General features: G+C 31.3%; 1 protein-coding gene across 7 annotated transcripts in view; it reads right to left on the bottom strand.

The window, feature by feature from the left end:
* Positions 1-23,637, bottom strand: part of LOC111612620 (G protein alpha q subunit-like) — a 102,493-nt gene extending 78,856 nt beyond the window's left edge. For 4 of the 7 annotated variants that reach the window (XM_023353861.1, XM_023353864.1, XM_023353860.1 and 1 more), the window contains exons 1-6: positions 23,189-23,636; positions 20,362-20,546; positions 12,389-12,543; positions 4,927-5,055; positions 3,011-3,140; positions 2,280-2,433 (exon numbers count right to left, since the gene is read on the bottom strand). In XM_023353861.1, coding sequence (XP_023209629.1) covers positions 2,280-2,433; positions 3,011-3,140; positions 4,927-5,055; positions 12,389-12,543; positions 20,362-20,546; positions 23,189-23,306 — 871 coding nt within the window. In that variant the 5' untranslated portion in view covers positions 23,307-23,636. Of the gene's footprint in view, positions 1-2,279; positions 2,434-3,010; positions 3,141-4,926; positions 5,056-12,388; positions 12,544-20,361; positions 20,547-23,188 lie in introns of all 7 variants that reach the window. The other 3 variants (XR_002754641.1, XR_002754640.1, XR_002754642.1) reach the window with 1 other exon arrangement.
* Between the last annotated feature and the right edge of the window lie 1,904 nt (positions 23,638-25,541).

The following is a 25,541-nucleotide window of genomic DNA, read 5'->3' on the forward strand; positions in this document are numbered from 1 at the left end:
CAGCTAGTTAAATTTATACAGGAAAAAATCCAAGAGTACCCCTTTTCAATAAAAAACTCAATACAATTGGTAAAGAAACTAGAGAGTATTACACTTAAGGACAAGGAATGGATGACTGTCCTGGATTACAAAGCATTATACCTTTCAATTAAATTACCACCTTGTTTTTGTGCCTTGAGGGACTTTTTATTCACTAACATCAAAAATACGATGAAATACCATAAGCACATTTTGAAGTTAATTGATTTGATTTGCCACACCTCGTTCTACAATTTTGAAGGTAAAACATACCTGCAAGGCCAGGGCATATCAATAAGTAGCCCTATGTCGGCTGTATTCTGTGAATTAGTACTGCGTAAGCTTGAAAGCAATATCCTACCCATTTTCCAGAAAGATATACTAGTATACGCGAGATATGTGGATGATATCTTCATTTTGTGGAAAACAATCATAACACACGCCATTTTATAAGCATAGTCAACAATAACCCATATGGATTAACATTGGAGCTAGACTAAGAAAGTGAGAGTAATGTTAACTTCCTAGATTTAACAATAACATGCAGAGAAGGTGGGATCAGAACAAATACATACTGTAAGCTGGTTTATCAACCCATTATCATCCCTAGGAATTCCTCAGATCCAGAACACATCAAAATGGCAGCTTTTTGATCTTGGATAAAAAGAGCTTACGCACATTGTATCAGTATATATGATACTTATAAAGAATTGGATTATATACAGAGCATAGCGGTGCAACAAGGATACTGAAGAAGGGTAATCGATAAAATTATTACAAATTTTCAGAAACAGAGCCAACAGTAACAAGGAGCTGAACAAAGGGAAAGGCTTGTGCTTAATTACTTTCTGTTTCTAAACAAAATAGTTAAGAAAGTTGCCAGAAATAGGAATCCACAAATAATTTATAGGCATAATCCTAATGTGTACAGGATGTTAAGAAATGATAAGAGAAGGTATAAGTGTAATAGCCTGACAGGGGTATACTCTATACCAGGGATGGCCAACACGTAGACCACGGTCAACTGGTCGACCACAAAGGTTTTGAAAGTAGCCCGCAAAGCTAAAGTTGAACAATTTGCTTTCACTTAAATTAATGTTTAAAAATCTTAATTCGATAATTTATTCTTACAATAATAGACTGTCTGTGCAACGTACCCATACTGTTTGTATTTATCCCTATGAACAATGCAAATGAATGTTAACGCATGCGCATATAAAAATCCTAAAATTATTTGCCCATATTCATAGTCGCCTGCAGACTATATTTTACCAAAAAAGTAGCCCTAAGGGATAAAAGTTTGGCCATACCTGCTCTGTACCTTTAAAAGACCATAGGTTTAACTCCAACCTAGTGTACATAGGAGCAACTATGCAGAACTTGAAGAAAAGGATTGATGAGCACAGATACTCGGTGAATAAAAATATTGATGGTTTGATCCTTGCTGCATTTGCCAAACAGCAGGATATCACAGTATTCTGGGATCAAGCGGCAATTATTAGAGCTACAAGATCCACACAAGCAGTGAAACACCTGGAAAAAATGGAGATTCACAAAGCACAGATGACCACACAGAGCATCAATTGCAGAGATACCAATGGTTTCTCTGCGATTGAGGTTGTCCTCAGCCTGGAAGTCTTTTTATGATAACATGGTTTAACATATACATCTTCATAGACAGCATTATTAATTAGTTACTTTAATATTTAATTAGTGTATACTTTCAGTTTACTTTTAATTAGTTTGCTTATACTTTTTATTTTTGTTTTATTGTAATTTTATTGAGAATGGATATGCGCATTAGCATTAACATGTGCATCTGCGGTTTAAATTGTTGTATTTCATAAATTTGAATACTTTGTTTGTTACAATGATAGAACAACTGAAGAAGATCGCTTAAATCGATCAAAAACTTTTTGAAGTATTAAACATTGTGCTGGACTGGTGAAAGGTCCAGCACAACATTTTATTTTATGCAATGTTATGTAACGTTTTATTAATGTAAAATAAACCAGTGTTGTTTATTTTACATTATTTATTTAGTTCCAGTAAGCATTTGTTTGTTTAAGATATCTTCTGATCTACAGGAATTTTTTCTTTTATCAATTGTATGTCATATGAAATTATTTGAGATATGCTTTTAACTTCCCACAGACTAAATATAATATATACAATAATAAACAAATACAATAGACTAAATAATATATTAAAGCAAACATTTCCAAATGTTTTATTCAAATATTTTTAAAAACTAAACTTACCATCAAATTCTGGAAAATAATCAACTATATGTGAATGCATGATCTTCTCTTCTAATAAATCTTTCTTATTCAAGAAAAGAATGACAGAAGAATTTTGAAACCAGGGATAAGTAACAATGGTTTTGAATAATGCTTTGCTTTCTTCCATTCTATTCTGAAAACAATTTTAAATAAAAATATACAAAAAAATCTCTATAGCCTTCTATTATTTATGAAATGTTTAATATTCAATATGTTAAAATAATGGAGATGATTATATAAAACGATTTTAAAAACATTTTAATCTTCAAAAAAAGATAAGCACATACTTTTTGTACAAATTTCTTTTTTTTTTTTTTTCTAAACTCTTTCCACCCTGTGGGCACTAACTTGTAAGAGGGCTTCTTTTAGCAAGCCCATTGTGGATTTGGCAGGTCCACAATGGGGTGGCTGGTGGTGAGGGACGGAGCCTGATATATCCGGAAAGACTATCCCCTAAAAAATTCCTAGGGATTTTTCAACCTGTCTGAATTTGATCCCATATCCCCCAGAGTGGTAGGCTGTCACCTTGACCACTCAGCCATCAGGCCATCTAAATTAGTTCTTTAAGAAATTAGAAAGTATATTATTGTCTATATTCTATCTAGATTTTTAAAAAATCTGGATAGTGTGATAGAAATTGGAAAATAAGAATTCATATTTATGTATTTAAAATATACACTATAAATTGACTATGTTAAAATTTATACTACCTCATTATCAGATTCAAACAAAATTTGATCATATTCACTTAAAGCAACAAGAAAAATTATAGATGTAACATTTTCAAAACAGTGTATCCATTTTCTTCTTTCAGACCTTTGACCACCAACATCAACCATTCTAAATAAGGAAGAAAAATAATGCAACTAAACAGTAAAATAATGTGAAAAGCAATTTATAAAGTTTTCTTATGCATAGTAAATCTTGAATTACTGAAAAAACTTCAAAATAATTTCTTTTTATTATATTTATTGATCTGGTATTTTATAAAACTGTTTATAATAAATACAATGTATTTTTACAATAAATTTTAAATTTAATACATCCAAGTTCAATGTTTTGATGTTTATTACTGTTTAAAAATTAATAAAACAGTTTTTGAGATTATTTTTTTTACATCAATATAATTTGTTGTTTATTTTTATCATATATATATATACAGTAGAATCTACTTATTTTATTCATTTACAGGGAACCCTCGTATAACACGGCACTTCTATAGCACGGATTCACTCTAACACGGTCTGAGAATTGGTACCATCCCCTGTATAACACGGTACTTTTATAGCATGGATTCACTCTGACATGGGTAAAACCCTCGTACAACATGAAATGTAATAAATTTTTACATACTCAAGTACTAATAGTTCATGAAAATAATAATTTTCGTGAACTATTAGTACTTCAGTGTGTAAATTTTCTTTTCTCGTCTCCATACACATGGTCCTTCACGAAAATTGTTTCAATTTTGCCATATCTCGACGCTTCTGCTTCTGGTGTTGCCAGATGTTTTTCCCTTATTCCATAAGTGCTTAGCACCATATAAGGAAATTTATAAAGATCTTTTAACTAGAAGCAAGCAATCTAAAATTACATACACTTTTTGCAAAAGGTAAAGCATGAATCTGAAAATAATGCAGAAAAATGCTCAGAGGATAACGATAACTTGCCAAAAATAAAACGCTCTCGGTTAATAGTGCTTTTAGTGATGACAAAGAAAACATTGTTTAATTTATATTAATATGTATCACTTAAGAAAATTTTAATAAAGATATTTAACTCAATTATGAAAATATAGTAGCATGTTTTTTAATTTTTGGAACCTAACCCTCCTTTTCATACTAGTTCTTTGATTCGCATAACATGGCAATTTTTTGGAACGTAACTACCGTGTTATACGGGGGTTACCTGTATATTGTTATCAGTCATTTAATGCAATCAGAATTGTAATATACTAAAACATAATTAAAATATACATATAAAATTGTTTTATCATCATAATCAGAGTTTAATTATTATCTTCATATAAATATGTAAAAAGCTGTCTTTTTGTGTACTTTCAGCCTCAATGTGTACATTATTAATGTGCTCAATATGCAATTATCATCAGTTACTATCTCCAGTCTAAATCCAGCATGTAAACATTAAACATTAATTGTTTTAATCATTTTTTGCATAATTTATAGCAATTTAAATCGCTGTAATTTCTTACATCAATTACACACTAGCTCTTATTACTAATAAATAATAGTTAGAACTAAGATTTATTAATTTTATAATTGTTTTAATGTGACTTTTTAATGTCAGAGTCAATAAAATCAGAATTTCTATTAATTGCAGTCTCCATTTTTATTTACTCAGCTTAAATGTTATCATTTGGTTATTGTTATCTGAATAAATGAGATCCAAAGTGATTACTACAAAGAAATTTTACTGTATTAATAAGAAAATCATTTTGGATATTTTAGGACAAAATATATTTTAATATTACACATCATATCGATTTCAATTTTTTCTAAATAATAAATTAATAAAAATAAACTGATATACTACAATTATTATAATTAGAAGTTTCAATAATTACATTATAGATATTTTTTTAAAATTTGACATAGCTTCAACACACCTGAATATAATGGAATCCAAATCAAATGGATATTCAATTATTCCAGTTGTTGGAACTCTAACACGTAAAATATCTTGTTGAGTTGGCAAATAATCAGTGGCAGATATTCTATCAAGATCACTTAAATAGCTAAAATGTATAAATAAATAATTAATAAAAAAAATTCGGTTTTTACTAAACATACTAGAAAACTATATTGCATATATTTTAAACATTGAATAGAATTTTGTTCAAAAATTTTTTTTGAATATGCATTAAACTGTATAATTGTACTAAACTGAATTCTAAGCGCATTAATACATAAGCAGTTTTTGTTTCAACCTCCAATCATGCAGGTAAACAGCCAATCAAGTAGAAGGAGGCAGATATGCACAGAGGGCAATTGCACATCTCTACTATAGCCACTGCTACTTCCAATGTCATTATGCCATTGTTAGCTTAGTTGCAGGCACATAAACACGGCTGCTACAATTGACTCTCCCACCAAATGTGAGTTGGGTAGTGTAATTTGGTTTCTTCAAGCAGAAGGGAATAGTGAGGCAGAAATTCATTGAAGGACGAGCTGGGAATTACGGTGAAAACCTTATGATGATGGTGTTATGCATGAGTAGTGTAGGAAATTTAAAGAAGGCCAAACCAATGTTCACAATGAAGGGGGACAAGGATGCAAGTCTGTCACAATAGAAGACATTGTTCAATGAGTTTACCAAGTAGTTTGAAAAAACAAAACAGAGGTTTACATTAAGTCAGTTGTATGTGGAATTTTCTGAATTTTCAAGATCATCTGTTTACAGGATCATAACAGATCACCTATGCTACAAAAAACTGTGTGCTTGATAGGTTCCAAAGATGTTGTCTGGTGACTAGAAAAGTCATCAAATGGCAGCAGTGCTGACACTCCTCACCTGTTATGAGGCTGAAGGTGATGATTTTTTGACATAACTTGTGACTGGAGATGAGACTTGGATTCAATACGTCACCCCAAAACAAAACAACAGTCATGACAATGGATGCACTCAAACTTGCCAAACAAACCAAAAAAGTTCAAATAAACCTTCAACAACAGGAAGGTTATGGCTACCATGTTTTTTGGACCAAAAAGATGTGTTGCTTGTTGAGTTTATGGAACCAGGGACTATGATCAATGCAGCTGTTTATTGCAAGACTTTATGACGACTGTGGAGAGCCATTCAGAACAAAAGAAGAGGCATGCTGACTTCTGGAGTTCTTCTGATTCATGACAATGCCCGACCTCACAGTACTGCTGTAACCCAATCAATAGCTTCTTCAGCAATTTTGATGAGAATTTTTTGAACACCCAGCATACAGCCCTGATTTATGCTGAGTGAATTCCACCTCTTCCCTGAACTAAAAAAGTGGCTAGGAGGGCAGAGGATCAAGACTATGATGATTTTCAAAACAATGTTAAGGTTCATTTCAAGTCACTGGTGCAACATTCTATGAAGAGGGAATTGCAAAGCTCATCACAGATATGACAAATGCCTCAATCTTCATGATGATTATGTCAAAAAGTAACCATGTTTGTATCTAACTTTTGGTAATAAATTCATTTTGTTATTTACACTTGTCTTAGTTTTATGGACCATTGGAGGTTAAAACAAAAACTGCTCTTGTACAAACAATTATTTTGAATCAAACTTTATCAAAAAAATTATTTTAACTTAAACTGAAATTTTCCAGTAAGCTTTGTCAAACATGCTATTTGTTACATATGTTAAAAATATATTTTGTATTTTCTTACATCTGAATTTAAATTTCATAAAAATTTGTTTTAAAACTAAATTTTGAATTTGTCATCACCATTATTCTAAGATCCTGATTACCTTTTATTCCAGCACTGAAGGTTTTCATCAGCTAATGTTTTCAGGTTCATTTATAATCCATCTTCAGGTTTTCTAATTCAAACCTACAAATTTGATGTAATCATTCTAGTTCTTCAAAACCATTTACCAATGATATGTTTTGAATTGAATTATTGTTGACACAACCATCTGTGCTATGGCTAACTTTTATTGCACATTTCCAAGCATTGGAAATGCTATCAGTATCTTTATTTTTATTAATACATTCTCTTTTTGATACCTTATATATCTCAGCATATCACAGATGAGTATGTTAATGATAATTTAAATTAATTCAAAACACATCATTGGTAAATGGTTTTGAAGAACTAGAACAGTTGCATCAAATCTGTAATTCAAATTAGAAAGCCTAAAGGATTATAAATGAACTCAAAAACATTAGCTGAAGAAGAAGAGATTTAGTGCTGAAATAAAAGGTAATTATGATTTAAGTTATTCCTAAAGGATTCCAGGGTTATTTTAGATATAATAATAATAATGAAATGTTACTAACAATGAATAACATTTAACAATAACAAAAAAAAACAAAGATTACAAAACTATATCTTGTAAAGATGGCTACTAATGACAGATTATGGTGTAGTACAGTGTTTATCAACCTGTGGGTCACAAAGCCTTACATGGGGGTCATGGGTAAAAGAGAAAGACAAGTGTTTGTAGGTCCTAAACTACATTAAAAAAAACTACAATTTCAGTGAGAATTACGGCCCACCCCAGAAAATGATAGCCAAAAAAGTGTTGAGTTGATTTGCAAAAAGAAATAAAAGGTAGAAAAGTAGAAGTTGAAAATTCTGATCACAGAAAAAAAAAAAAAGGTCAACAGCTCCCTGTGCCCAATGTTATAATTAAAGAAAGTTTCATACTTTATGTGTGTTAAGTTATTGTTGATTCTTCCGAAATTTTCATTTTAATTACCAATAATTTGTCTCAACAGAAATAAAATTAAATACATAGTTTTTAAAATCACTGATATAGTTTTAATATGGCCCTAGGGGGGTCGCCAGAATTTTTTAAAGGGGTCGCGTATTCAAGAAGGTTGAAAAACACTGGTGTAGTATACACACGTGTCAAATACCTGTAGTAATTAGACCCCATATTATGCCAACCAATTCCCTTCTCCAGATGTCCCTTTTCTCATTACAGAAAGGACTAAATGGTATTGGCTCAGCATGGCTTGACAGTCAAAGTTTAAAATATCAGAATTAAAAATTACTGAAAGTCAATATTCTTTGTGACTAAGTATAATTCTTTATGCAGTTTTGATAATTTTGAACATTATTCTAAGATCCAATTTAGTAAATCAAAAGAGTCTCAAAGGTGAAAAAGGTCTTAACACAACATTTGTCACTCCTTCCTTTTTTTATCTTTGAGGATTCCACATATCTCCAAACCAGAGGTGTACCTATCAATAGTCCCATTTTGGATATCCTATGTGAGATCATTGTACAGTCGACCCCCTATAATTACGGTCCCTATAATTACGATTCCTATAAAACTGCGAAAAAATTGTGACAGTATCCATAAAAAAAGGTAAAAAAAACTCCTATAATTACGTAAAACGTCATCGAGCAGCCGAACTACTTTCCCGCCGTCCGTAGCGCCACGCTACAGAGAGATTTCTATCGTCTGGACAGTATTATATAAATTATATATAAATTAGGTACTGTACATATAATTATATATTAATTATATATAAATTAGGTACTGTATATATAATTATATATTAACTTAATTTATTGTAACTTTATTATAATTATATATATTTTTTCCACTGCGTGGCGTTACGCTATGGAGATTTTACGCTAACTATCGTCTGTACAGTATGTAAATTAGCTACCGTAAGTCTAATACAGTACTGTAATTTTATACATTTCTTGTGAAAGAAACATTTCTTATTCAACGGCGATAAAAATTATTTATATTAATGATGTCTCCGAAGTTCAACGAAGTTTTCGCAGAAAAATAAGTTATCAGAAATCGGTCGCGGTTTGGTGTGATGCTTCACAAAGAAAACAAGCTTTAGCAATGGCAATGTCGAATGGTGCACACTCGGTAAATAATCCTACAATTTTTTGTTTATAGCGTAGTTTATACAGATTATTCCCAAAAATAATATACGTATTTTGGAAATGTTGAGTCAGATTAGTCTAGAATTGATTAATTTTATGGAAGAAAACCTTTCAATCAGCCATAGTCCGTAAATTTCACACGTGTCGGGCTATGATTGGAAGGACTCGTAAGAAATCGGATTCCTAAAGAATGGAACGTATCTATGATCTATGATCTTATAGGGGGGTCGACTGTACAATGTTTGGAACAGGCAGTTCTTCCTGAATTTGAATACCAGAATTTGCTTTATATCAGATACATGGATGACATTTTAATTATTTGGTCTTGTGAACACCCTTCAAGAATTAACAACAATCCATATGGCTTACTATTCTATCTTGAAGAATAAAGTGATTACCAGTCCACTTTTTTGATCACTATACATAACAACTTTCTCTCTAGAAATGTTTATCATAAAACTTCTTACAAGCCATTAGTCATTCCTCCATCTTTGCAAGATCCATTTTCTTATAAGCTAGCTGTTTTCAAGGCCCTGTTTAAAAGAGCCTACACCCATTATTCTGATTGGATGGAGAGCTACGTTGTATCTTCCATGATTACCAACCAAAGTTTATTAAGACCTTTGTACATGATGTACGATGGTCTTAATTGATGGTTACCACAATCAGATGAAATGCAGGTGCGATGATGGTAAGCCCTTTAGGACGGTCATTTAGAACAGTTTTATGCAATATCTTCAAGGAAATAGTGAACTCTCCAACTTTAGAATTGTAGAGTCCATATAGAAGGAGCCCTGCTGCCTTCTCATTACTGAGGAATGTTAAAGATCATACTGATGAAAAGACTAACTGGGATCTACTCAATTCCCTTATAGGATAACAGAGAGGATCATACCTATGAGTACATTGGAATAACATAGATCTTTGGGCACTAGAATCAGGGAACATCAAAACACCATTAGAAGCACCTATATACAACTGCTTTGGTGACTTTTGCTTTTTACAGTGATATAGAGCAAACCTACTGTGTCAAGCTTCAGCTACGACAAGACTTAAATATTTGAAAAGTCTCAAAATTTATAAGGCTAGTAAGAAAGAGGTGTAAGGAAGAGGTGTAAGGTTGCTGATGTGAGTGGAAATATCAAGAGGGTCGAGGGGTCACAAAGGGTCGTACGCGGGTAATTGGCACTGAGACAAACTCTATGGTTACAAGAAACCGTTTATTTAACATGAAAGGAGATTACAAGATTTCCATGATCTTGGAAGTTCTAAGCTGGCAATGACCTCTAGGTCTTCCTCTCCTTTTCAAGATAGTCCCAAATGAAGGAGTGTCTCGGTTTGCAAATGACAGTTCCCTTGACATCTTGGGGACAATGCGGTTGACTTCCAGTGATGGGAAGATGTTGATCTGAGTATAAGAGATGGAAACGAAGATGGGCACGAGACACACACATGACAACTGGTCCAGCACTTGGAACTTTCAGGAGAAGTCAATGTGTCCTTGAATTGAAATGAATAAAAAGCTGGGAATTCACCCAGGTTTTTATTCATTTCTATCCTCAACCGCCCATGCCAATTAGTGGCTTTTCCTCGTTCTCACTTTCCAAGAGGTTGATCACTCATTACTAATTGTAATAAGATATCAGCTTAGATCACAGGAGAGGTCAAAATTGATGTTTAATTTGATCCCCAACCAGAGATGGTTGATCTTAGGACTTATATTCTTCTATTATTTAAGAGTTTGTGTTGTGTTTTTATACAAAACAATTATTTCTATTTTTTCTTAAAAAAATAATTTTAATGTGAATTTTAGTGAAGGTTCGAACCTGTCCAGAGCCTCACAGAAGCAACAATTACCTTTAAATATTCTGCAGTGGTGTCACATGCTTGGTGAGCATTATTTGAAGTTTTATAGTTTTGTTTATCACCATTTTGCTATATGTTTTTACTCACAATGTTTGTATATATCACTGTATTTATTTATTTTATTTTGTATTTAATATTTTTCTTGTTAATTATTTATTCCTTTTTTTCTGTTTTATTTAATATATTTATGCTCCTGTGCATGTGACTTGCTGTGTAAATTTGTAATTTTTGAAATGTTTTTAATTTATTCCTGTTCTATTTATTATATTCCATTCTAGAACCTGAAGATGGCCATTGATCTAGAACCTGAAGATGGCCATTGACATGGTCAAAAACATTTGTTCTGTTAATAAACATTCTATTTTTACTAGAGTTAAGGTCTTTTGGTATTAATTTCAACATTATCTTTATAAGTAGCTAGATCAATTAAACGTGTGAAAAATTTATTAAATTTAATTGTTGATATATTTTAAATATTTATCAATATTGTGAAAGCTTGGACTTGATGATAAATTTTTGAACAAAATTTTTGTCGAAATATATTAAAACTTGCTATAATTTTTCCCACAATTACTAATTGTAAAAGATATGATTATATCTCTCAGTGGAGTCACTTCCCTTTCCCAGGTGAAATATTCAATGTGTTACCTACAATCGAAATTCAACCATTATAACAATTATAGGAATTATAAGTTTCTTCTCATCCCCTTATTAGGAATTATAACAATTCCTAATAAGGGCATGAGAAGAAACTGGAAGAACCCCCTAATAAAAAGAAGGGAATCAATGATGATCGCTGTTCGTCATCATCGATAGTTTGCCATTTTTGGACTGGTGTTCTTGCCTGATCTTTTTGGATACTGCTTAAGCCATCGCCCACCATCTACTTGCCTCAAGACATCAAGAGACTTTCACACTTCTTCAACTTGTCGAAGATTTTAACAAACCACAAGTTCATCAATTTGCCGATCCTCCAATTCCCAAAGGAACCAACCTTGATTTAACTAAGATATTTATCAACTCACAGACTATTGTGAACTCTCTCTCTCTCACAGTCAGGGACCCACAATATTAATGATAATAGCTACCTGGTAGTGATCCTTATAAAATTAGCATCAAGCTAAGATTCTTATAACTAATGTAAATAATTGTAAGATGCTTATGTAAATAAACAGGTATTGTTTAATGTTAAGTCTGTAGTTGAGTGCACTTCTTCTACCAGTTGTCTCTCAGACCTTCTCTATCCCTGGCCCGATCACCTACAAACATGCCCGCTCATGCAAAAATGAACATAACGGCCATCAAGATTTCTGTGTATGTCTGAAAGACACAGTGGTGTCAGTCCTGATGACTGTCATCGTCAACATGATGTCAACCCTTCGGTCACATGGTGCGGAAGCATAGAGGGTGCTTCGTGCATTGTCACAATGTCATTTATTATAACATTTCAGTAACTCAGTAACTGAGATATCATTAACAAGTTCTAATAAGATTGTTTTTTTTACCAATTCTTAACAATGAATTTAAAAACTACAATACAAATGCATTTGAATAATAATGATAAATAGGTAAATGAACTAAGAAGAAATATTTTGGGATAAACACTTCAATATTTTGATAATTTATAATAAATTGATATCTTACTATTTAGCTGAATCTGTTAATTGATATTCTCTTCGTCTATCATAACATTCTTGAATGCCAGCATCTTCCCATAATGATTTAATTGCTTCTACATACTGGTTATCAAATGTTGTTACTGTTTCATAGTCAACTGCTTTAACCAATTCTGCATTTTCCTAAATAAAATGATAACGTTTATTTTATGTAATTAATGATTATGATACATTAGAATCTTTGAAAATATAAGAATAGTATATATGGTAAAATGTCATTCTAATGAATGCTAATATAATGAATTTATTTTCAATCTTGTACTAATACTATGATCTTAATGTAAAAATGCTTCAGTTTAAGAAACCACTGTAACAAAAGTTTCAGTTTTACATAATAAAAGTTCACTTTTTATGATCATTATGACAAAATCTGTAAATATATAACAAATACAAGCTGCATCTATGGATTTTCAGACACTCAAGATATCTTTTAAGCAGCAAGAACAATTTAATTACTAATGTTTCTAGTCTTTTTTACCTGAAAAAGGTCTAAAAATAAAGACCATCTTCAGGTAAAATAAAAATACATTAGAGTCCCAGAAACTTGACGTTCGATAACACAAAATTCTGGAAAACTCATTGTGTCATTCAAAAAAAAAAAAAATAAATAAATGCAATCTACTTTTTGCATCTGTAACTTAACTCTAGGATCAAATAAGTAATCATTCTTCACCAGCAACACCTGATAATAGTAACAATTCCACATGTTAACAAAGAATATACATTTTTCCAAGGTGCCACATCAAAACAACATCATGCAAATGTCTCTAACTTGAAAATAGCCATTGAATTTAAAAAAAATTTAGTGAAATCCTGCTAGTGTTGGCAACATGCTCTCACTGATGAAAAGATAAGTCAAATTTGATCTGCATTTTAACAGACACTTGTTTCTCTCACTTTACTCTTAACACAGGAGTCTTAAAACTCATAATTTTCGGTAGTTTGTCAACTTCTCAGTCCACATTGAGTCAAGTTTGTGAGACTCTACTGTAATTAAGTTGTATTTTGGTTAGTAATTAATTTAATTATACTGCATACAAAGGTATCTTCAGTGTCTGAATATCTGTTAATGTATAAATTTAGCTATCTCTCATTGTCTTTGGATGGTGTTTTGATGTTTATCTGACAACATAAATTTTAATCATAATTGTCAATTTAGTTTATAGTGTAGTATCATTAGTGTAGTTACAATTATCTAAATTGAGCTCATCTAATACTGTAAAAGATGAAATTAATGTTATCATTATCTGGCCAACATGACATAAAGCCCATGCCATTTTCTGAAAAGATCTGCCAGACAGCATATTGGAATGCTGTGACAAGTTTAGGTATTTATAGAGGTTTTGATTACTTAAGAGTACAATCAAAAATTACAAAGGAAATACAAAAAGTACTACAGACTTCTTTCATCAATAAACAATAGCTATTTTGGAGAAAGGCATGTAATTATTAATGATCCTGCTACTTTTTCTTCTGTTGTTTGTTCAAGACAACATCAACAATAAACTTTTAGTTACAAGCATAAAAAACTGGATAGTCAAGACAATAAAAATACCAATACTGGGGGCAATATTTGAGTTGAGTCTAGCTCAAAATTTTTCATGGGCGAGTTGATTAAAATATGTCTGGCCTCACCAGCCCAGCATGTTAGTAAGATCTGCTGATCAGGTATTGTAAGCCTGATTGACACCCATGGTCAGAATGATTAAAAGGACTTCTTAATGAAGAGTGTCATAAAATGAGAAAAAAGTTACAGGCATTCATTGTTGATTTATTGTGGTTTCAAACAATTTTAAAAGTATGAAATTTGCTCTAACTAGCAATAGAAAAACTGATTTTAAAGTTTCCTTGCTTTTAAGGTGTAAGCATTTCTCATTATTTAACAATTTTTTCAACATTTTGGTAATTTGACTATTTCAATATAATGAAATAGTCAAAATACCAAATATTTGTCAAAATTATATTTGTTCATTATAACAAATGTATTGTGGCTGCCTGCCATATTATCTATAATATTTTTAAACCTAATGTCTTTCCCTCTGTTCTTTGTCTTTTATCTTTCTGGAACTTTCTGTCCCTCAATCTTTTCTGGGTCAACACAAAGGGGAGGTCCATTCTGAGAACAAGCTGGAACAGATAGTTCTTGAAATTACTTCCCTTTTCATTGTTCCACACAATGAAAAGGGAAGTCATGTGGGATGTTGAGAGAGGAGTTGTAGTTCACTTTTTTGACAGACCATCAGAAGAGGACAGACTTTTCTGCTCGAGCTGAGACAAAATGGGCAGTGTTAGGAGCAGAGTTGAATGAGATGAGGCATTGTCTCCTGGAGTGGTTGAAGGGTGCAACAGATTACTCAAATGTAGTCCCCAAAATTGTGTAGTGAACTCTTGTGATTGAGAAGAGAAAATAAAAGAAAAAAAGAAAGCATCAAATGTAGTGTGCCAAAAGAAAGAAGTGAAACTTAGTGAAACCCTCTCTTCATTGGAAAGGAACATCATCCAAACACAAAGAAAATTATCCTGGGTATTTCTATCCTTACTTTATCTCTATTCTCTTCCTGCATCATATTCCTGATCTTGTTTTAGATTCTAAGATAGTTTTAGAGTAGCCTTAGTTTATAATTATTGTATTGCGTGAACAAATTTTATTTTTGTAGTTTTGCATAAATACCAAACTGTCATGACATGAAAAAAAGGGCAGGAGAAAACAATTGCTGGGTACCAACCATAACCGGAATCTTGAAAAAGCAAAAAAGATCCTGTAAGTGTAAACTCGATAAGAATAAATTTTGTTCCATTTTGTTTATACATCAGACATTCTTGTTGGTGTCTTGTCCGAAATTTTTTTCCTGTCTTTTTTGGCAAATTATTGATACATTCACATATATAACTCACAGTATTTCATTGATCCCTACAACTTCAATACACTAGCATAAGGAGCTATTCATCTCAAACATTACATGATTCAATAATTTTCAGAGAAATGCAAATTTAGAAGCAGAGAGTAAATCAATTATGAGTAAATCAATTATGACTTTTTGGATAATCTCAGAAAATTATATTAAGCTCAAAAAATTATTTTTGTCCATTGAATATAGGGCAAAACAGAGATTGAGCATGACTCACTCAAGAAGATCAAATTGAAGTGACAGAACTATAGAGCATGACTATGCAATCATAAAATAATTCTTATTTCAAACTTACAAATAAAGTGGATAATTTTCTGGTAGTTTTTTAGTCTTCTGTGGCAAACATGATTGTAATACAGTTTTATTAGTCTTGGTGGCATACTGTAACTACACTTTCCTTGCCAGCCTGATAATGAATGGAGTTTAACTGAATAAATATAAATTTTATTGTTACATCTCAACCATACTAACATTTTGTACTTTCTAAAAAGTATAAAAATATATATTATTTCACAACAGTTTTATTTATAAATCTGAAATCAAAATTATTTTATACATAATTGTCAGTCTTGAAGTAGAAACTAATAAAAGTAACTAATTAATTCAAATTGCTACTACTTGATCCTTAAAAATTAAGATGAAAATAGATTTGTACAGTCAATATATAGACACACTCTTATCCTGAATTTTCATTTCTGTAAATGTTATTAGATCAAGAGAATCAAGAACCATTATATACTAAATCAAATCATTTTGTTTTCATCTAGATAATAGACAACTATTGACAATATCCTCTTTACAATATTACAGCTATTTAGACAATCTTACATTTCAGATTAATGAAATCTGCAGAAAATGCTGTCACTTTTATTAGATTACGTCAGTCATTGATACAGTCGGAAAAATATATTCTTTTATCAGTGTTAATCTGCTACAATAAAAAATTGTAATAAATTAAATACACAAGAGTCTCTTGTTTAATTGACAAATTAACCCAGATACTGTAACAATATTGTCATATACAGTATGGTCAACACCATTGCCTCAGGTTTTGTATGATTGGTAACACTATTGCCTTGGGGTAGGGGGATGTATAAAAAAGCTAACAAAGTAATCCTTGTCCTTTATTCTGGCCAGTGTCTTACATAAAAGAAGTGCAATAAAGACATTTGTAAAGAGTTGAACTTGTTCTTTCTCATAGTAGTTAAGACATAATAAGTATGAAGATCCTTTCTCTTTCATATAGTATACAATTTCTAGTAACATCAGAATAATAATGACTTTCTGAATTTTTGAAAACAGGAAAAGGAGAGAACAACAGGTACAATAAGCACCCTATCCATCCTCCACAGATGCCTTATTTCCTGCGCGAGTTCTGTGTACTTGCTAATTTTTTCAGTGCATGTGTTTTGTACATTGTGAGTGTTTGGAATGGCTATGTCTATAATGTATGTGATTTTATTGTGTTTGTCAATGAGTGTGATGTCTGGTCTGTTGTGGTAAATTGTTTTATCTGTGATTATGGCTCTGTCGTAGTACATTTTGTGCGTGTTGTTTTCCAATACTGTCTGTGGAATGTATTTGTAGTATGGTTCATGGATGTCTAATAATTTGTGTTTGTTTGCAAGCTCTTGGTGTATTATATTTGTTACTTCATTGTGTCTATGTAAGTAATCTGTCTGTGCCAAGAGCTTGCACCCAGAAGTAATGTGTTATATAGTTTCTGGCATGATGTGACATTTTCTGCATGTATCATTTGTGAGTGTTGTATCTTTGAGTATGTGTTTTCTGTAGTTTTTAGTATTTATGACCTGATCCTGTATGACAATCATGAATCCTTCCGTCTCCCCAAAGAGGCATCCCCTATCTAATCAGCTGTTTGACGCAGTTTTGTCAACAAAATCCTGGGCCAGGTCATAGGGATGCCTACCATGGAGTGCCTTTTGAGCCCACAATTGCTTGATGCTGTCTATGCTTTTTATGTGTTGTGTCATGTCTGTATGATGTGAGTGTAAGTTTAATGGTGTGCTATTTGAGTCTGCTAGAGTTACTGCTTTATGTAATTGTGACGTTTCTTCTTTCCTGTAGAAAAACTCTCGCAGTGACTGTATTTGTTTGTAGTGAATGTTAACTTTGTCAATCAGGCCACATCCGCCATCTTTACGTGGAAGGGTTAATCTTTCTGTGGCGGATTTAGGATGATGATGTTTATGCTTAGTAAACATTGTTCTTGTTTTCCTTTGGAGTTGCTCAAGATCTGTGAGAGTCCAATGTATAACTCCAAAAGAGTATGTGAGTACTGGNAACTAACAGTTTGTAATTTTCTAGCATATGCACAATAGTCTTCAATCTTAGACTCATTTGATGGTATAAAATATAGATAAAAGCAATGGGATTGGTTATTATAAACTTTAAAATAAAAAGTCTAAAAAAATTTTTTTTTAAATTCTTAAAAACTGTATTATTGACTGCAATAATGTAAAAATACTGTATAAAATAGAAAATGTGATTATGAGATGTATTGTATAACACCATTGTATTAATAATTATGTAAATACCATTAATTTGAATACCAGTGTCAGCATAGATGCATGCTGGGATGTAGTGATAGAACATAAAAGTGCTGAGAATGTAAGACAGAATAGCCACTGATGAGGCTGAAAAAGTGAAATGCATATGGTGATGAAAAGTTCAAATAAAGTAAGAAGTAATATTAACTTGGTTTCCATTTCTGTGTTTTAAGTTCCTTTGAAGTCAGATAAAAAAGAGTAATTTTAACTCGATAGTTTTTAAGAATTTAAAAATAAATATATTTTTAGACTTTTTATTTTAAAGGTATAAAATATATTTTATAAACATGACATATTCTTTCTATAATTTATAACAAGAATAAAATTTTACACTTGAATCTATTTGATTCATCTACATTAAATTTAGAGTTAAATTCATTATGTCTAAATTGTTCTGCCTGAAAACATTGACATGATATCAAGATAATCTTCAGTTTGATTAATGTTAACTTTGGAAAGTTGATTGTTTAGCCAAAAACTAACTAACTAAAAGATAATTTTCTTAGTAGCCTTTTTGATTTCAGGTACTCATACAAACTGTCTGTGTTATGACTGGCTTTTAACATCTTTTCAGCAACATTGATTTTATCATCATCTAAACTTAAAAATAGGTCACATATGTTATTGAAGAATGATGAAATGCTGAAAAGTGCACTAACCACTTCAAGTACTTTGTGTTCAATACAACATCTAAGTGTTTATATTCTGTTTTGAAAATTTTGTGAACTGCATCTATACACTAGCATATTTTGGTTAAAAGTTCTGATGAATTAAATTTCTCTGTGGTCAACTGTAATTGTGAAAGATATCAGAATCTCAAAATTTAGGAGATTTAACATTCATCTATTTTCTTGACATAGGCTTAGAAGAAATAACTAATCAATTGATAATGATACTGATGAGATTAATAATTTCATTCAGATATGAACACATATTGATGGATACTAGTTTTGTATCTCTAGTTCACATTACATAAATAATAGGGAATTTTTTAAAAACTTCTCTATTATATCAAAATTCAATAGTTTTTTGATATTTAAAACATTTTACAATAGTTTCTATTATTGTATTCTTTCATGTTGATGATGATTAATAATTTTAATAGTTGAGAACAAGTATTTTGGATAGTTGATTATTCAATTTGACCAGGCCATTCTGGAGAAACAAAAATATTAGAACAGGTTTTTAAATTTAAAAAATTGTACTTGCACATAATCTAAAATCTTACCAAAACTTTTATTCATAGTATATACAGTAGAGCAACGGTTCCCAACCTTTTTCAGGTAGCGACCCCTTTTTATAAAAGCCAAGTGACCCGTGACCCCGATACAATTGAAAAAAGCATTTTTAATAAGGTAATTAAAAAAACAACGAAATTAGTTTTTCAGTATAATTTTATTTTAAATTATGTTTAATAATTAATTTAATGCAATGGTTGAAATTGCATGTTATTAACCATCCTCAAAATTCGCGGGTGAGATTTTGTTAACGCCAACCTCATATCATTCTCAACATTTAATTTATTCCTCTCAAAATTCTCAACACATTTCAACCAAGTGACAGAATAGCTACCCAGATTACACTTATTTTAAGTTTTAAAAAATATATGAAATTATTCAAACTTCAAGGCACCATTAAAAATAAATATTGCATTATAGTGAAAATTTTCTTTAGTTTACTGCATAAGTTGGCGACCCCACAGAAAACCCGTTGCGACCCCCTTCTGGGTCGCGACCCATAGGTTGGGAACCCGTGCAGTAGAGCGTCGTTTATCCGAAGGTCGGTTATCCGAAGGAATTCCAGTCGACAAATTTAAATTTTCACCAGTGCTGTGGCGCTGTAATCTTTAGCTGTCTTTGGCTACTCAAATATTTTACGTTTTTGATACTAAATTAACTTCTGAAGTATAATTTTTTATTGTTTTTATATTTTTCAATATATTTATTTTGTTTGTACAAAATAAAAAAATAATTTTTAATGATACAATAGTCTTCGTTAGGCTTAACATCGACAAAAATTCAACGCAAAGCAACACGCAACGGAGAAAAATTTCAACACGGGATAAATTAATATATTTTTTTGTACATAATTGGTTATCTGAAAAATAAGTTATCCGAACAACCCCAGTCCCCAATTGATTCGGATAAATGATGCTCTACTGTATTTGATTCTGATGAAGCAAAGTATATATTTGGCTAAATTTTGGTGTAGATTGGTTTCTTAGGTAGATTCCCTATTGAAAAAGTGTATGGATATTATACTGATTTTGTAACTTTTTCTTTCACAAGTTATCATATAACTGTAATTATTTAAAGTCAAATATAGCAAACTATTAGTCTGAAATTTGAACACAACAAAACTATGATAATTAGGATTTAAAATATTAATTTTTCTAAAAATATTCTATTAAAAAAATTATAAAAATTACTTCATAACTCAATTTAAATTTAATTGATACATACTATATTTTTTTCATTCTTGTATTGTATTTGTAGCAAATCCATTGCTTTTATCATGCTTTGCATAGCCATGAATATATTTTGGAATACAAGTTTAATAAATCCTTTTTTGTCTTCATCAGAATAACCAGTTCCATGAATAATTCTCATCTGTTTAATAAATGTACTCTTCCCAGATTCTCCTGTTCCTGTTAAATATCAACGTATTTATTACAACAGCAATCATTTAAAAATATTAAATGAATTATCATTGGGAATTACATATTCATCCATAAAAATGATATAATTTAATAGTTAATTAAATAATCTTTTTTCTTAACATTTCAGATTTTATATGCAAGGGCTTTTCAGAAAAAGACCAAACTTTTGCAATAAAAATTTTATTACTTATGTACAAGTTTGTTAGGCCTCATCTCCTTAGAAACAGTCCTCTCTACTGGTGACATACTGCTTCCAATATTTCTTCCACACCCTGTTAGAACACATTTTCTGGAATGATACACAGGTTTTCTATCTTCTTGTATCACATTTTCCTTCATCTCCTTTGTGGTTTAAAAATGACATCCTTTTAAGGTTGTTTTCAACCTAAAAAAAACATGAAAAAGAATGTTGGGTTATCTCCAGAGAGTAAGGTGAATAAGTTATGATGGGTGTCATTTCTTGCTAGATAATTGCACATCAGAAGTGATGAGTGAGCTGGCACATTGTCGTGGTAACATTCAGGTTTGACTTTCCTACCATTTAATTTAGCCTCTTCTTATACACATCATCCCTCAAACATCTTAAAACTTTCAGTAGAATTGTTTGTTGACTTTTTAATCATGCTCTTTAAGATCTTTCATTTTCACTTTGTCAGAAGTCCAATAATACAAAAACATACATGTTCATTCAAATGATTGTAGCTGAATGATTAATACAGAAAGTGTGGCATGGCAAGTGGTACAATGTTGCCAAAACTTGCTGCTGAATGATACTACTGGCCATATTCTGCTCAAAGTGCAGGTTTTCACATTGATCACAAAGTTCAATCCTTTTTTTGAACAGCCCTTGTATATAATTAAAATATGATAAGTAGAAAATTTATATTAAATTGCATAATCAATTTTCAATATTTAAATTTTTGTAAAAACTTTTGGTCCATTCTTTAATGATTTTCTACATGATTTCTATTTTAAAATATAATTTCTGAATATAAAATACATTTTTATATTAAAAACACTTATAATTAAATTACAAAAGTTTTTTGAAATTTTAAATATCAGAATGCTTATTCTAGAATTAGATTAAAACTTCCAATTTTTTTTTTCTTATTTTACATAAGAACAGAAGGAGAATTTAAAATTTCAAAAATATTTTTCTCCAAAAATCAAAGTATGACTACAGTATGATTTTAAAATAATAAAGAGAAACTTGATTATCTTAACACATATAGAATTTATAAAATCCCAATCCCAATCAGTAATATAATAGATGGTAGAAGCTTAAAATATATATATTTAATACTGTAACCCAAAACGTCAGCAAGAATTAACAAACCCTGCAGAGATTGCCATCTCGGTAGAGATAATGCATCTCTAGCACAAAATCTGGATCATTTCATTGTATCTTAGAATCAAGTGGAGAGAACTGAATGCTGGAAAGATGAAGACAACTTTCAGATAGCAGAAGCTATTTAGATTTTTGAGGAGAAAATCTAGAGTTGTTAATAACCATGTAACATCCTGTACATCATTAAACAATTTTACATTTTTGTTTTATTGATTAAAATAGTGTGTCTGAAAATGAACTGATGGATTACAAAAAATTATGTATTTAAGGAAACAGATCACATATAGTTTTCAGTAATCATCAATGAAATTTAAGAAATTTTTTCCATATAAAAACAGAGGTTGCTACTGTTGCTGCATATATAACTTTTTAACTAATAAATTTTTTACTAATTGATGGATGGAACAAGATAGACCAATTCAATTTTCATCCTGTGCTCCTAACATAATTAATTAATTAATGAGTCTTTTTTTATTTTCCTTTAATTTGGGAAAAATATATTCCAGCTCAATTACAGTTTCATTAGGTCATTCCTTTTTGAAAATAATGACCAAAAACAAGAAAATGAGCACGTGAAAACGGCGAATATCGAAATTCGGTACAAGTTAATTAAATCATCCACACTACTCAGTATTGTGGATGATTTAAAAAATCTCAGTACACCAAATGTGCGAGGTGCCCTTGTGTTCAACGCAACTATTGAAAATTGTAACAATGAAAACGCGTAACGCGTAACCACTAAACATATACGTCATCGTCTTCCGTTTGAGATTATGGCATATGCGTTTTTCTCCAATGCGACTGTCTGCACATATAAATATTGGTGCATTTTCTACTTAAATTCATAGATCTCATTTCAAATATAGTATGGAAATACACGTGGAATATTCTAAAATACAGCGCCATCTGTAGTCACTAAAAAAAAAAGCTAATTTTTGAAAATCATTACTTTTTCTTTGCCCGTCACGTCGTAAGCATTTATGATTATTATATATGTATTATATTATTTAAATAGAATTCTCAAATATGCCTTATAGTAAATGTCTTTAAAGTTACATTCGGATCTACATATATTATGCATAATATACTATACATGTATCATTTGTATGTGTAATGGAATGTACAGCACATATCAAATGTACATATTTTAATATTTCTGTAAGTTCTAAATCTTCAACAAAATTAATTTTATAAAATATTAAAATATTTTAAGAAAGTTTGTCGAGTACATATAATATAAAATACGCGTAGACAATGATAAAATGAAAAATCAACCACTCACCCAGTAAAAGTAATTTAAGCTCTCTACGGGCATCTCTTTTATCTCTTCTCAACTGTTTTTCAATTTCCTGATTAATTCTTCTCTGTTCCCTTTCTTCATCACTCAAACAGCACGCCATATTTAACTTAATTCTACAAAATAAGCAAATATATTTCCGTTTGTAATTATTTCTACGTTTGGAACAAATCCGAGAAAGTAATAATAAAAATATTTAACAAATAATAAATTAAAAAAAAAATCAAATGCATGAAAATGTTAAACAATTTCTCATTTTGTTACAGGAATCCGAATCTTCAAATTTTTCTATTTGGGGCGTGATGAATAACGCACAATTGATGTAAAAATTATTAGAGAAAAATTCCGGATAGATTTTATTTAATTTAGCACAGAAACCTAATAAAAACAATACGATCAATAATATAGTTTGTCAGTGGTTCGACGTTAATTTAATTATGAAACTATAAACGAAGCAGGAAGGACATTGGTAAATAGAATAACGTGGGTCGTCTTCCCCTGATTAGATAACAATACATTCTGTTGTTAGGAAGAACGCAGGTTTCGTAATAATAATAGTAATAAAAGTTTTGATTAATTATTTTTTCACTTATATTAATATGAAAGTCGATAGGGAAATAATTTATTATATAATAATTATTACATATATATTGTTATGTAGTTAAATAGGCTTATAACATATACATTTTAAAATTTTATTCTAATTTAAGTTCTATTTAGCTTCACTTTTTTCATTGAATAATGTACCGATTAATGCTTATTTACAATACTAATTTACTAGGCCTAATTACCATTTATTTTAAGACTTCTAACTTAGCCTAATTCAAAGGTAGATTTTAACATTACTATTTAATTGGTATCCAGTAATTGCCACATAACATTTTGTTGCTCCTAAGTCCTTCAGTCCTTTTATATAAAAATATACTTTAATAACATCTTAAAAAGTTCTTTAGCCCTAAACCAAAATCACATTTGCTGTATAATTCTTTCTGCGAAATGCCGCATCTGACAGTATATAGACTATAGAATTTATACGAGAAATATAATTTTGTATATTATAAAATTTATTTATTTTAAAAACTTGTTCTCTTACGACTGCATGTGTAAAACTTAACGAACTGTACGGTTAACGAGCCTCTCTTATGTCACAGTTTGCAGATGTTCTCAACAAAACGTTTTCATGCCTAAAAATGCAAAGCAGTGTTACCAAATTAGGGCTTTTGAACTTAGAATATTTTAATATTTTAATTATGTTGTTTTAGGAGTTTCTCAAAATTCCAGCATAATAATGAAATAGCGATTAATTTATATAAAGAAGGTAATGTTATTGAAATTAAAATTTGTGCCTTACAATGGCAAAACTAGCGTTACTGTATACGTATGGGACGTGATCATAATTTTCCGGTTTTATCCAATTTCCTCAAGTTTATGAGCATCTGTAAATGACGTAAAACTGCGATCAAGAGATTATTAACGAGACTCATTTCGTTAATTGTAAATAAAATCATCTGAATTAATTGTTGTCTTAAGTCTTCACGTATTTGAATATTGGAATTGAAACACTTAAAACACCGAAGTACTCGGATTACAAATTTAATTAAGTTATTTACGTTCCTCAAAACTGAAATCGCGACGCCACGAAGGAATGCGCCATGCAAATTGCAAGATCGGTACAGGTGACAGAGATATGCAAATGATTAAGTTTGAGTACTCATCGGGTCATATAGTACCCAGTTTCACGCTATAAAGGACGGCAGAAGGCTCGGGCTGTAAATGCTATCAGCGACGTTCGCGGCAGCCGAACTTTCGAAGAAGCGTAGAAAATGTCTCGGAGACGACAGCGAACTGAGTACGAGGCCGTATCCTGGAGCTGCACAACGTCGGTTGCATGATGCGCTCAGTTCCCACGCGATTTGAGTGCCATCCAGCGATGTGTGACACGATGGACTCTGGAACATCTGCGAACACTCCGAAGAGATAGTGGATCGCACCAGCGTACGAGAATGGTAGATTCGCCGAACGGCCCACCGAGACGCGTTTGCCACGGCAGACCATCAAAGCCGCCTGTAAATGTGAATGGGTACATCTTCCACCCAAACTATTCGCAACAGGTGGCATGACGTCAGGCTGCACGCACGGCAACCAGTAACTGGGATGCCATTAACCGCTCGACACAGGCTGGATGCCACGCGTGGTGTTGTCATCGCAACTAGACCACTGGATGGCATCGGATATTGTTTACAGATGAATTCCACTTGTCTGTGCAGGAATGACTGTCCTGGACGAGTTTGACGGTATCCCGGGAAATGCTACCTGCCAGCTCTTTTCACCGAGGGTC

The sequence above is a fragment of the Centruroides sculpturatus genome, unplaced genomic scaffold, assembly GCF_000671375.1.
Source record: "Centruroides sculpturatus isolate CEXI.00-Female unplaced genomic scaffold, Cexi_2.0 scaffold1633, whole genome shotgun sequence".
NCBI classification, from domain to species: Eukaryota; Metazoa; Arthropoda; class Arachnida; order Scorpiones; family Buthidae; genus Centruroides; species Centruroides sculpturatus.